We start from the raw sequence: 14,695 nt of genomic DNA, 5'->3' as shown, positions 1-14,695 counted from the left end.
TGTGGCCATCTTGGACCGCAGCAAGGTCCACGAGCTCCCACATCAAGCAGCTGCAGCATACCACCATGTCCTCCATCTGAACTAATTCCTTTTTTTTCTTCCACTAGCTTCCGTAACCTGCTCCACAGTAGAGAGAGACGAGAAATATTCATTTAAGACCTCACCCATTTCCACACATAGATGACTACAAATGATTTTTACGGGGCCCTATTTTCTCCCCTTTGCTCTTGATATACTTATAGAATCACTTGGGATTCTCCTTCACCTTATCTGTCAAAGCTATTGCATGTCCTCTTTTTGGCCTCCTGATTTCCCTCCAAGTGTATTCCTATATCCCTTATACTCGAGGGGTTTGCTTTATCCCAGCTGCCTATTCCCAATACGTGCCTCCTCTTTCCTCACGTGCCTCAATATCCCTTGGAAACCAGGTCCCTAATCCTGCCAGCCTCACCCTTCACTTTCACCGGAGACTTGGCCCTGAACTCTCCCCATCTCGCGCTTAAAAGCCTCCCACTTGCCAGACGTCCCTTTACCTGCAAACAGCCTCTCCTGATCAAACTTTGCACCTTCCTATCCAACACCATCATCAAAATTAGCCTTGCCCCAATTTAAGCTTTTGGATACCATCCAGTAATGACGTTCTCACACCCATGCTCTAGTTGTTAATGAAAGCAACTTAAAAATCTAAACTTTTTCCAGTTGTAGTGATATCCAATAAAAAATAATCAACAATTTAACCAGAACATATATTCACGTTGGAGGGTTTGCAATGCAGATTTAGAAGATGGATACTGGGGCTAAACAGATCAAATAATGAGGACAGATTGCATGTAGATTATACACACACACCATTGTTTTATTATTCAGTCCGGATTTAATTGCCCATTCATAACTCCCCTTAATGTGGTGGTGGTGGTGAGCTGCCTTCCTGAATGGCTGCAGTCCTTGAGGTGTGCGTATACTCACAATCCTGTTGGGGAGGAGGATTACAGAGTTATATTTAGATGTTTGAGAACATGCGATCTAACCCGAGACTAAAATGATGATTCAACCTACTATTTAACAACATAACCAAATGAAGTTTTATCAGCAGATCACCGTTAGATACAGCAGCAGCTGAGGAATTCCACTCCATACGTTTCTTTCTTCAGAGAGTATTTTACTCAATCCAACGTAAAATTCAAACCCAATATTACCATAGAATGATTACTACACCAACTTAAAAGACAATGCAAAGAAATTTACCCTTCATATTGTGTAGAAAAACATATCATTTTTATTGGGATTGTTGCACATTATATTTAGCAAGACCCTCTCACAGAGAATATTCAATTGATTTAACTGACTTGTATCTCAAAAGAAACAATGAAAACACTGCAGCATTCAGGGGCAAGCCTTTAAATACATATTGTACACAACAGGAAAACAAGCTGCTTTACTTCTATTAGTCAAATAGAAATGCAGACATGTCAGCACATTACTCAAATGGTTGCAAAAATGGGACATTAGGCTTGTGGGGGGTAGAAGCAAACTTTTTTAAAAAAAGGGTCCTTACTGGAGGACATACTTTTATCCAAACTCCTGCATTTGGAGATGGTGGTTAGACACCATCAGCTTCTCCCAAAACAGCATTAGCAGAATAGCATGTTTGTATAGAAAAAGGTGTTTGAAAGCTAGAACCAACTACGAGCCTTGGCCTTCTGGATCAGGGGCTCCCTCTGGATCTTCATCATTGTAAATATTTTCAGCCTGTTGGGAAAACAATCTTGTTTAAAAATTAAAACACTAAAATTATAAAAGCACTAATACATTCTGGTTGTTAAATGCAATTTCAAAATGTCACAAACTAAATAAACACACTGCTGCTTAAAAGAAAGTGTACTTGTTCCAATGTGCCTGAAGAACTGAAAAATTGAACTATCATAAAGACAGCAACAATGGTCAACGAACAAATCACTTTGGTGTGTGATGTCAAACCTTGTCCCAAGTTCTTTTTAAGTACCTTCCCCACAACATTTTCTATACTCCTGAAAGGTCTTCCCTGTTTTCAGTTATGGGGGAGATCAGAAATGGGGATGTTTGCTGATAACTACAATTCAATTAGCAACTCCTCAGCAACTGAAGCAGTCCATGCCTGCATGCAACAAGAGCTAGACAATTCTCAGACATGGGCTATAAGTGGCAAGCAATAACCAGGCCACAGAAGTGCAGAACAATGACTACCTCCCAAACCAACTGGACATGACATTCAAAAGTATTACCGTCTCCAGATCCTCCACCATCAGCATCCTGGAGAGCACCACTGACCAGGAACTCAAATGGGCCAGCCACATAAACAATGTGGCTCCTGTAGCAACTGATTCACCTCCTAAGACTTTCTATCCTCTACACTACAGAAGTCAGGAGCGTGATATTCTCCAGTTGTCTGGATAAGTGCTGCCCTAACATCGTGCTCATGGTGAAAGAAATGAATGTTTGAAGGTAATTGATGAGGTGACAATCAAGCAGTCTGATTTGTCCTGGATAGTGCTGAGCTTCTTGGTCATCACCTCAAACCACCTTAAAATGTTCATTCCGTCATGATTGGGACAGCATGGCTGCAGTATATACCATCAACAAAATGACTGCAGTCACTCTCCCAGGTACTCAAGCAGCACCTTCCCAAATCTGCAACTTCCACCAGAGGACAAAAGTAGCAAACGTCACCACTTGCAGGTTCCTTGCCAAGTCACACACCATCCTGATTTGCAAACACATCACTGGTCCTTTGACATCACTGAGTCTTAATCTACAAACTCCCTTCCCAATAGCACTGTGCAAGCACCTTCACCAGAAGGACTGCAACAGTTCAGGACTGAGGCTCACCACCACCTTCTCAAGGGCAATTAAGAATGGGTGGCAGTGGTGCAGCTACTAGAGATGCTGCCTCAGGTCCATGATCTGGGTTGAATCCTGATCTCTGGGCCTGTGTGGAATTTGCATGTTCTCCCTGCGACCACCTGGATTTCCTGCTACTTCTCAAAATGCATGAGTTGGCAGGTTAACTTACTAGTGTAAACAGGCCTTTGTGTAGGTGAGTAACAGAATTGGTTTGGGGGGTGCGGGGCTGGGGGGGGGGGGGGGGGGTGCGGTGGTGAAGAAGAGGGGTTGTGCAGGATTGATAGGAATACAAGAATAAAACGTAATTAGTGTAGGATTAGAGTAACGAGTACTTAGTCAGTGTGGCCTGTTCCTGTGCTGAGCAATTCAACAACAGCAATAAATGCTGTCCTTGCCAGTGACACCACGACTAAAACAAAATGAACAAAATATATTAAGGTGGCAATATTTGGTTAGGTAAAGCCGTTTAAAGCTTTGCGTAGATGGATACAGATGAACCATAATACGATAAGAATAGAATATACCCAAGGGCCAACCCGAGGTACTGAAGATCTACACCTGTTGCTAGGTTACAGACCTTAAAACAAAAAGTGGCTGGACCTTAGCTGAACATTAAGTGTGATTCAGCCGGAACAGTGGTCACAGAGTTGTGGAGTTCATACTGAAGGTGCCAGGAACCTAACAGAATTGTAGAGTCAAAATCATACAGCACAGAAACAAGCCCTTTGGCCCATTTTATCCATGCCGACCAAAGTGCCTTCCTGAGCTAGTCCCATTTGCCTGCATTCAGCTGATATCCCTCTAAACCTTTCCTATCCATGAACATTTCCAAATATCTTTTAAACATTGCAAGTGTACCCATCTATACCACTTCCTTTGGCAGCTCGTTCCATATACCCACCACACTGTGTAGGGAAAAAAAACCTGTCCCTCAGGTCTCCATTAAATCTCTCCACTCTCACCTTAAACTGATGCCGTCTAGTTTTAGACCCCCTTACCCTGGGAAAAAGACTGAACATCCATCTTATCTACGCCCCCCATGATTTTCTCTCTCTATAAGGTCAGCCCCCAGTCTCCTTCACTGCAGGGAAAACAGTCCCATCCTATCCAGTCTCTTCTCTCCTCAGTCCCAGCAACATACTTGTGAATCTTTTCTGCACCCTCTCTAGCTTAATCACATCCTTCCCATAGAACACTGACCTGCAGTCTTACTAACATCTTGTACAGCTGTAACACCACATCCAAACTCTTGCACACATTGCCTTGTCCAATGAAGGCAAGTGTGCCACATGCCTTCTTCACCACTACCTGTGTCGCCACTTTCAGGGAACAATGTATTTGTACCCCCAGGCAAGGAATGGAGGGATACAGACCATGTGCAGGCAGATGAATTTAATTAAGGTTGGCACAAACATCATGGGCTGAAGGGCCTGTTCCTGTGCTGTACTGTTCTTTGGCGTCCCAACTCCTGTATTCAATGCCACACCCAATGAAGTATGCTGAACCCCTCCTTCACTACCAGGAACTGTGTGCTTGTACCTCTCGGTCTTTCCGTTCCACAACACTCCCCAGGGCCCTGCCATTCACTGTGCATGTGCTGGCTTGGTTTAACTTCCTAAAATGCATCACTTTGCACTTGTCCAAGTTGAAATTTCATCTGCCATTCCTGTACCCACTTTCCCAGTTGATCCAGATCCTGTTGTAACCATAGACAACCTTCTTCACTGCCCACCACACCACCAATTTTGGTGTCATTCGCAAACTTACTAATCATGTCACCTACATTCTCATCCAAACCGTTAAAATAAATCACAAACAACAGTGGCCCCAGCACTGATCCCTGAAACACACTACTGGTCACAAGCCTCCGATGTGAAATATAACCCTCCACCTACCACCCTGACTCCTACCACCAAGATCAAATGCACATCTTGCAGAGTTGCCCTGTCAGTGGCTGAAAAGCTGAACAGAAACCAGATGATTAGCAAACCCTGGGATGTTTCCCTTTTATGTAGGAGACTGAAAATATCACTATATTGTTAAAGTAAAACACTCTTCACACAGATGCCCCCTCAGAAAGTGATTCATCGCTAATCTATCCTTTCCTGTACAAAATATTGGTAATCACTGGTAGTAATGTATCCCATGGCATTTCATAGGAGCTACAAATATGGCAAAGTGGATAGAGACCGTTGAAGTAGATCAACTCCACTTTGCCAAGAAAAAATGGGCCAGTGATTTACACTGGTTCCTATTTCTTACCTCGTTGAGATTTACAAAACTCAGAGGGATTAACACAGTAGATGCTGCGTGCTGCTTCAGATGTTTGAACACATTAGTTGTGTTTCCCGAATGTTAGATAAAACAAATACAAGCTTAGCAATTGCACAAGAGGCAGGTAATATAAAGCACTGTAGAAAACACTAGTTTTTACCACATCCAGCAATTCCAATTACAAAGTTACGGGACAGATGTGAAAACGCTGGAGAGAGTACAGAAGATTAGTCAAGGATAGGGAAAGTTTAGCTATGAGGAAAGCTCAAGTTGGCTTTTATTTTAACCGGTACAGAACAGAGGTGGTCGAGGGTGGGAAAAAAATTGAGAGGCCAAGTTAGGATGAATAGGAAGGACATCTTCCTCAGTAGAAGTATCAATGACAAGGGTATGTATATATTTCAAGCAGAAGGATTAGAGGGAGATGAGAAACAAAAGTGTGGAACTTGCTGTCTGAACGGGTGTTAAACACAAACTCTCATCATATTTTAACCCAGATGAACACTTAGAGCTGTAACCTACAAGACTACAGACTGAGAATTAGGAAGTGGAATTAGATCCAATATAGTAGGACATCAGTGAACATGACAGGCAGAATTCCCTCCTACTGTGACATTAATTTTTATGATTCTATTAGATTCAGATGTTCTTATTTGCCAAGAGAGAAAATATTCTACACAATGGAGCAAGTGTCAGAACTCACCATCTGCCACACTTGCATGATATTGTCTTCAGATACAGAGCAAATTACCCAAGGTTCATTTGGATTCCAAGAAAAGTCTGAAATTTTAGCTGTATGTCCACCATGAATAAACTAAAACATAAACAGAGATTATTTTGCATTAGTTACAGCAACCCAAATCAGCACATCCAAAAAAAAAGATAACTCCTTCATTTTTCAGATTTTTTCCCCTTTTATTTTGGATTTACCATTCTCTTACTTTGATGCTCTAATGATATTTTTCCCCCACGTCCTAAAGGACTGCAAGTGTGTGAGGGATAAGCTGGAGCTGGCTGTTACACTGACTAGGTATATGACAGGAGCCTGGAGCTTGCTCTCTTCAAGTCACTTGCTACAAGTTTCAATCAGCTGCTACACCATCAGGTCACCACCTCTGCACGGCAGGCAGCTTTGACAGAATAGTAATGGTTACAGAAAATCAAAACTAATATCAAAAAAGATTGTGCTGGTAAATTAATGAGACTGACCAACAGCTCTGGAGGACCATCTTCTGCATCTTCTGGTGATTGTTCCTCTCCAATTTTGCTAGAGCAAAAACCAAAAAGAAACAACACATTAAAAATATTAATATTGAACAGAACGAGGGGACAACATTTATATAGTGTGGGGGGAGATCAGTGAACAACTATAAAGAGTGGATACAAAACTAGAACCATACAGAACAGGACCTTCGGCCCACCATGGCTATGCTGACCACAATTCCAATTTAAACTAATCCCATTTGCCTGCACACGGTTTGTATTCCCTTCCACCATTCCCTGCCTGTTCATGCATCTAAATGCCTCTTAAACGTTGCTGTTGTATCTGCTTCCACCACGTCCCCAGTAGCACATTCCAGGCACCCACCAGCGTTAAAAAAAAATTGCTTTGTAAATCTCTTAAATTTTCCCCTCCCCCCACCTTAAAGCTATGCTCTCTGGTATTTAACATTGAGAGCCATAGGGTCATACAGCATGGAAATAGGCCCTTCGGCCCCAACAGGTCCATGCTGACCAAAGCTCATCCAAGCTAGTCCCATCGACAACGTTTGGCCCATATCCTACTAAACCTTACCTGTCAATGTACCTGTCCAAATGTCTTAAAAGTTTTACTGAACTTGCCAATTCACCCTAGGAAAAAACACGCTGACTATCTATCCTATCCATGCCTCTCATAATTTTCTATAGTTCTACCAGGTCACCCTTCAGCTTCCAATGCCCGAGAAAACAATCCAAATGTGTCCAACCTCTCCTGGTATCAAATACTCTCTAATCCAGGCAACATCTTGGTGAACCTCCTGTACCCTCTCCAAACCCTCAACATCCTGCTGGTATTGTGGGGACCAGAATACTCGGGAGACCAGAACTGAACAAAATATTCCAAATGTGGCCTAACCAAAATTTAACACAGCTACAACACAATTTTCCTTTTATATTCAGCACCAGGACCAATGAAGGCAAGTATATTGTACACCTTCTTTACCACCCTATCTACTTGTGCTGCCACTTTCAGGGAGCTATGGATTGCACCCCAAGATCCCTCTGTACATCAATGCTAAGGGCCCGCCATTTGCTGTATACCTTCCCCTTACATTTGACCTCCCAAAATGCAACACCTCACACTTGCCTGGACTGAACTCCATCTACCATTTCTCTACCCACATTTCCAACAGATCTATATCCTGCTCTATCCTGTGATAACCTTCCTAGCTATCCACAACTCTGCCAACAAACTTACTAATCAACCCACCTACATGTTCATCCAAATCATTTATATATCACAAGGTAGGTCCCTGCACTGATCCCTGCAGAAAGCCACTGGTGACAGACCTCCAGTCAGAATAACACCGTTTCACCACTACCCTACCTTCTGCAGCCAAGTTAATTTTGAATCCAATCTACCAAGTCATTGTGGATCCTGTGTGCCTTAGTCTTCTGGATCAGCCTACGATGAGCAACCTTGCCAAATGCTTTATTAAAATCCATGTATACAACATCCACTGCCCTGCCCTCATTAATCATCTTCGACACCACCTCAAAAAACTCAAAACAAGTTTGACATCCCCTGTACAAAATCATGCCGACTATTCCTAACTCGTTAATGTTTTTCCAGGTTCGAGTAGATCCTATCCTTATGAATCTTCTAAAAGTTCCCTACCACTAACATAAGACTATCCCTTATTCAAAAAAAGTATTATGTTATCCCATTATTCAAAAAAAGTGGCAGAGCTAAACCCAGTAACCACAGACCACGCAGTTTAACCACTGGTGGAGAAAGTTTCAGAAACCATAATCAGGAACAGAATTAATAGTCATTAAGTGGTCAAAGGTTTACCCTGAGACTCTGCCCCTTAGTTCTAGGCTCCTAGTGTAGGGTGAACAACCTTAAATGCAAAGCAACCGTCATCCTCTCAGAACGTTTCATGTCTCAATAAGGTCACCTCTCATTCTAATGAACTCCAAATACCTCCAAGGAGTCGCGCTCATTCTTCAAAAGGACAACCCTACCATTCCAGGAGCCAGTCCAATGATACCTTTGCTACAAAATCAAATCTTGATTTATAAATTCAACTAGTTTGGGACTTATTGCATATCGTTTAACCAATTTCATTTATTAAAAATAAATAATTCATACTACTTTAATCTGCCTTTCTTTTTTCTTTAAATGTCAACTTTAAATAAATAAGAACATAAGAAATAGGAAAATAGTGCAGTTTAACACGTGGCTAAAGAGATGGTGCAGGAGGGAGGGTTTCAAATTTTTGGGCCATTGGGCTCTCTTCCGGGGCAAGTGGACCTGTACAAACAGGATGGTTTGCACCTGAACTGGAGGGGGACCAATATCCTTGAGGGAAGATTTGCTAGTGCTGCTCGGGGGTGGGGGGTCTTAAACTAGAGTTGCAGGGGGGTGGGAACCAGAGTGGCAGGGCAGCAAGAGCAGTGGCTGTGGGGAAAGTAGATGTTAAACCTACAAGCAAAGATAGGAATCGACAGGATGATGAGCATGGTGGGACTAATGTTCTGAGATGTGTCTATTTCAATGTAGGGTGTATTGTAGGCAAGGCAGATGAACTCAGAGCATGGATTGGCACGTGGAATTATGATGTTGTAGCCACTGGTTGCAGGAGGGGCAGCACTGGCAGCTCAATGTTCTGGGGTTCTGATATTTCAGACACGATAGAGAGGGAGGTACTAAAGGGGGAGGGGTGGCATTACTCCTTAGGGAAAAATGTCACGGCAGTGTTCAGAGGACATTCTGGAGGGCTCGTCTTCTGAGGCAATATGGGTGGAACTGAGAAATAAGATAGGGATGACCACATTAATGGGATTGTATTATAGACCTCCCAATAGTCAGCAGTATTTAAAGAAACAAATTTGTAGAGAGGTAGCAGACAGTTGCAAGAAAAATAAGGTTGTGATAGTAGGTGATTTTAACTTTCCACGTAGTGACTGGGACTCCCATATTGTAAAGGGGTTGGATGGGATAGAGCTTGTCAGACGTGTTCAAGAAAGTGCTCTGGCAGACAGGGTGAAAGAGAATCCCAAAGGTTTCTCTAGCCATAATAAGAGCAAAAGGGTAACAAGGGACAAAATTGGTCCTCTTGAAGATCAACATGGTTATCTATGCATGGAGCCGAGAGAGACAGGGGAGATCTTAAATGAATATTTTTGCATCTGTATTTCCTCTGAGACAGACACAGAGACTATAGAACTGAGATAAAAGAGTAATGAAGTCATGGACTTTATCCAGATTACTGAAGAGGTGGTTCCGGCTGCCTTGAGGCAAATGAAGGTGGATAAATCCCCAGAGCCAGATCTTCTGGGAGGCTAGTGCAGAAATTGCAGGGGCCCTGGCAGAGATATTTAAAACGTCCTTAGCCCTGGGTGAAGTGCCAGAGGGCTGGAGGATAACTAATGTTGTTCTGTTGTTCAATAAAGGCTCTAAGAATAAGCCAGGAAATTATAGGCCGGTGAGCCTGACATCAGTTGTGGGTAAATTATTAAAAGGTATTCTGAGGGACAGGATGTATAAGTATTTGGATAGAGAGGGCCTGATTAGGGATAGTCAACATGGCTTTGTAGGTCATGCCTATCCAATCTTAGAGTTCTTCAAGGAGGAGGTCACCAAGAAAGTCGATGTGGAAAATGCAGTGGACATTGTCTTTGTGGACTTTAGCAAGGCCTTTGTTAAAGTCCCACATGAGAGGCTGCCCCAGAAGGTTAAGTTGCTTGGCATTCAGGATGAAGTAGCCAATTGGATTCAACATGCGCTTAGCAGGAGAAACCAGAGAGTGGTAGTAGATGGTTGTCTCTGACTGAAGGCCTATGAATGATGGTGTGCCACAGGGATCCATGCTGGGTCCGTTGCTGTTGTTTGTCATCTATATTAATGATTTAGATGATAATGTGGTAAACTGGATCAGCAAATTTGCAGATGACACCAAGATTGGGGACATAGTGGACAGCAAAGACAGCTATTAAAGTTTGCAGCGTGACCCTGACCAGCTAGGAAAATGGGCTGAAAAATGGTAGATGGAATTTAATGCAAACAAGTGTGAGGTGTTGCACTTTGGGAGGACAAACCAGGGTAAGACTTGTACAGTGAATGGTAGGGCTCTGAGATGGGTGGTAGAATGAAGGGACCTGGGAATACAGATCCATTGTTCCATAAAAATGGTGTCACAGGTAGATAGGGTCATAGAGAGCTTTTGGCACATTGGCCTTCATAAATCAGGGCATTGACACAGGAGTTTCGATGTTATGTTGAAGTTGTACAAGACGTTGGTGAGACCAAATTTAGAGTAGTGTGTGCAGTTCTGGTCACCTACCTACAGGAAAGGTATCAATAAGCTTGAAAGAGTGCAGAGAAAATTTACAAGGATGTTGCTGGGACTTGAGGACCCGAGTTATAAGGAAAAGTTGAATAGGTTAGGACTTTTTATTCCCTGGAGTGCAGGAGAATGAGGGGAGATCTTAGAGGTATGCAAAATTATGAGGGGTATAGATAGGGTGAATGCATGCAGGCTTTCTCCCCCAGGCTGGGTGAGACTAGAACTAGAGGATATAGGTTTAGGGTGAAAGGTGAAATATATAAGGGTAATCTGAGGGGAAACTTCTTCACTCAGAGGGTGGTGCGAGTGTGGAATGAGCTGCCAGTGGAAGTGGTAGATGTGGGTTCAATTGTAACATTTAAGAGAGGTTTGGATAGGTTTATGCATGGGAGGGGTTTGAAGGGCTATGGTCCGGGTGCAAGTAGATGGGACTAGACAGATCAGGTCAGCATGGACTAGATGGGCCGAAGGGCCCGTTTCTCTGTAGTACTCTATAACTAACAAAAGGCAAGCACTGTCCTCACTGACTCATGACATCACCAGCTGCAGTTGCATTTGTACAAGGAAATTCAATTTTCTCAAAACTAATAAAACTTCATTCAGTGGTATGGAGTCTGAGATCAGAACTGGTAACTCAGAGTATGAGTTATAATTCAAGAGCAGTCATCACAAGAAGGGAAACTCCTACCTCAAATCCCATACATTCAGTCTACGATCTGTTCCACTTGATGCCAGGATAGTTTCATTGTGAGGAGACCACTGAACCTGTTAGTATTAACAGAAATTTCATAGATACCATTAATAGATCTTTATCCTGTAGCAGCCAGAGTGATGTCAAGTATTCCATAAGGCTTTGGGAGGACACTGCTGACTAGGAAGAGACGCTGTGAACCACAGAACAAAAAAAAAGTGAAGGAAGGTCAGGTAATCTGACATCTGGTCAGTATCAACCAAGAACAAGCAAATGTGGATGTTTTGGGGACTGACACCTTGTGGAAAAGGATGATTTCCACAAGATGTCGGAGGCCCACATCTCTATTTCCTGCACTTCTGCTCTCACCCCATTTCCTCCCCACCCCTGAGGCAGAATAAGGATAGAGTACCCCTGGTCCTAACCTACCATCCCACCACCCCACGCATCCAACATATCATTCTTCACAACTTCTGCCATCTACAACGGGATCCCACCACCAGGCACATCTTCCCCTCCCCTCCCCACTTTCACAGAGATCGCTGCCTCCGCTCATCCATCTCCACCGATCCCCCTCCCTCCCCAGGTACTTGCCCCTGTAACTGCACGAAGTGTAACACCTGATCCTACACCACCTCCCTCACCACCATCCAGAGCACTAAACAGCCCTTCCAGGTGAGGCAGTCTTTCACATGTGAAGCCTGCTGTGTTATTTATTGTATCTGGTGCTCCCACTGCGGCCTCCTCTACACAGGCAAGACCAGACACAGGTTGGGCGACCGCTTCACCAAGCACCTTTGCTCTGTCTGCCGTGCCAGCTGAGATCCCCCGGTGGCCAGCCATTTTAATTCCACTTCCCATTCCCAACACCGACACGTCTGCCCACTGCCAGGTCAAGGCTAAATGCAAATTAGAGCAACAGCACCTCATATTCCATCTGGGCAGTCTCCAACCAGGCAGCATGAACATCGAACTTTCAAACATCCGGCAACTGCCCCCCTGTCCCTTTCCTCCCTTTCCTTTTCTCTCTCTGATCCAACTATCCCCATGACTCTTTTCTCCCTCCCCCACTGTCTCCATCTGCCCATCACCCACACTCTTCCCACTCATTCCCCTCTCCACCTCCCTCCTTTTATTGGACTGTCCTCCCCTATCAGATTCCATCTTCTTCAGACCTTTGTCACTTCCACCAATCACCTCTCAGATTCTGACATCATTCACTCTCGCCCCCGCCCCCCCCATCCGCCTATCACCCCCCTCACCTGGATCCACTCATCACCTTCTAGCTCTTACTCCACCCCCTCCCTCCACCTTTATATATTAGTTATTTCCCCTCTTTTCCAGTCCAGATGAAGGGTCTCAACCTGAAACATCAACTGTCCATTTCCTTTGATAGATGCTGCCTGACCAGAAAGTTCCTCCAATGTTTGTGTTGCTCCAGATATCCAGCATCGGCAGGATTGAAATTACAGCTGTCTAAACGGCAATAAAGAACTATGTTTGGAAGGTACGCAAAGAAACATTCAAAAAGGTTCCTTATGAGATGACACCAGCAGTGACTCTGAAGAGCAACCACTGAAGATCCTGAGTGAGAGACTGAGAACTCGCCAAGATTGAGCCCTGGCCAGGTTCAGCAAGAGTGGGTGATATCTGAGTACAGGCAGTGGGGTTTGGAAATTGTGAAAGTACAGAGTTATGTCACTAAAAGAGTTGTGAAACTAAAGAGTTAATGAGTTTTGTTTGAAATTACATAGCGAATCTTTGAGTTTTTTTTAATCAATCATGATTAATAAAGTATATTGTTAGGCAGTCATTCTCTGGTGTGCTTTATCGTATGTTCCATTTCATTGGCAACAATCCCAATTTCTTAAAAGGCCTGTGTAGTTTTATTTGGAGCTCAGGGAGGATATAAGAAAAGAATATCAAAGATTTTGTTGTTCAATTAAATTTTCTCATTAGATAACAAATTCATCTTTTTAACGTAAGCAGAATATTGATGAAAATTCAGATTCACAAATTAAAACCACTTCGAAATTCTCCAAAGGAACATTTCAAAAGCCATTATTACACCTGACAATTGAAGACCGATTTCAATAATAAGACAGCATCTGGCAAAAGTGGACTGGGAGGAGCTACTTACAGTTCAGTCTACAGCCCATCACTGGGAGGCGTACAAAAGTGAACGGTGTGTGTTCAGGCTAGCATTTTACTGTGATGGTGAAGGATGATGTCAACAAGTCTACAACAATAGTTGGATTAAAAAAAATGGTTGCCTACAGTAGGTTTAGAAAATTAAACAGAAGCAAGGCCCTACAGGAGTACAGGATGTATAGGAGGGTACTCAAAAAATCGAGAGAGCAAAGAGGGGGTACAAATTGGCACTTGCAAGCAAGATAATGGAAAATCCCACTATACATCAAGGACAAGTGGGTAACCAGGGAAAGGGTATACGTGCATGGAGCTGGTCTTAACTGTATTCTTCCCATTGGTATTCACTATGGAGAAGGACACCATGGCTGGAGAATCCAGGGGTGGAATTTTGAAACAAATTACCATTCATAAAGAGGCAGCAGTAGAGGTCTTAACAGACAAAGATGGATAAATCCCATGGCCTGATGAGGTTTATCCTTGACTGCCACAGGAGGCAAAAGAGGAGATTGCTGGGGTTCTGAAAGATATTGTATTTTAAAATCGTCCCTGACAAAAGAGGTACCAAATGACCCAAGGACAGGAAAGGTGGTACCTTTATTCAAGGGCAACAGGGATAAGCCAGTTAATTACATGGCAGCGTCTAATATCAGTGGTAGGGGAATTACTGGAAGAATTAATGAAATGTGGGTATTATGGATAACACAGATGAACTTTGAGCATGGACAGTACATGGAATTAAGATGTTAGGGCCATTACGGAGACCTGGTTGCAAGAAGGACAGAATTGACAACTCAACATTCCTGGGTTTCGACGTTTTACACAACATCGAGGAGGAGGTAAAAAAGTTGTATTAATAATCAGGGGCAATGTCAGAGCTGCACTCAGAGGGGACATCCTGGAGCGCTCATCCACTGGGTAGAGCTCAAAAATAAGAAGGGTGCAATCACTCTGATAGGGTTATACTATAGGCCTTCCAGTAGCCCCCAGGAAATAGAGGACAGATATGCACACAGCTTATGGAAAGATGTAAAAGCAACAGGGTTGTTGTAGTGGTGACTTTAACTTCCCCAATTTTGACTGGGATTTCCACAATGCAAGAGACTTAGATGGAGCAGGATTTCTTTACTGCATTCATGAGGGTTTCGCA

General features: G+C 43.3%; 1 protein-coding gene across 5 annotated transcripts in view; it reads right to left on the bottom strand.

The window, feature by feature from the left end:
• Positions 1-790: 790 nt before the first annotated feature.
• The window catches only part of LOC127581817 (histone-binding protein RBBP4), a 60,780-nt gene continuing 46,875 nt past the window's right edge, over positions 791-14,695 (bottom strand). For 4 of the 5 annotated variants that reach the window (XM_052036565.1, XM_052036561.1, XM_052036563.1 and 1 more), the window contains 4 exons: positions 11,395-11,471; positions 6,364-6,421; positions 5,858-5,968; positions 1,252-1,749 (listed from right to left, as the gene is read on the bottom strand). In XM_052036565.1, coding sequence (XP_051892525.1) covers positions 1,684-1,749; positions 5,858-5,968; positions 6,364-6,421; positions 11,395-11,471 — 312 coding nt within the window. In that variant the 3' untranslated portion in view covers positions 1,252-1,683. Of the gene's footprint in view, positions 971-1,251; positions 1,750-5,857; positions 5,969-6,363; positions 6,422-11,394; positions 11,472-14,695 lie in introns of those variants that run through there. The other variant, XM_052036562.1, reaches the window with a different exon arrangement.

The sequence above is a fragment of the Pristis pectinata genome, chromosome 22 (genome assembly GCF_009764475.1).
Source record: "Pristis pectinata isolate sPriPec2 chromosome 22, sPriPec2.1.pri, whole genome shotgun sequence".
NCBI lineage: Eukaryota > Metazoa > Chordata > Chondrichthyes > Rhinopristiformes > Pristidae > Pristis > Pristis pectinata.
Note: the sequence above shows the minus strand (reverse complement) of the source record. Positions and strands in the feature narration are given on the sequence as shown.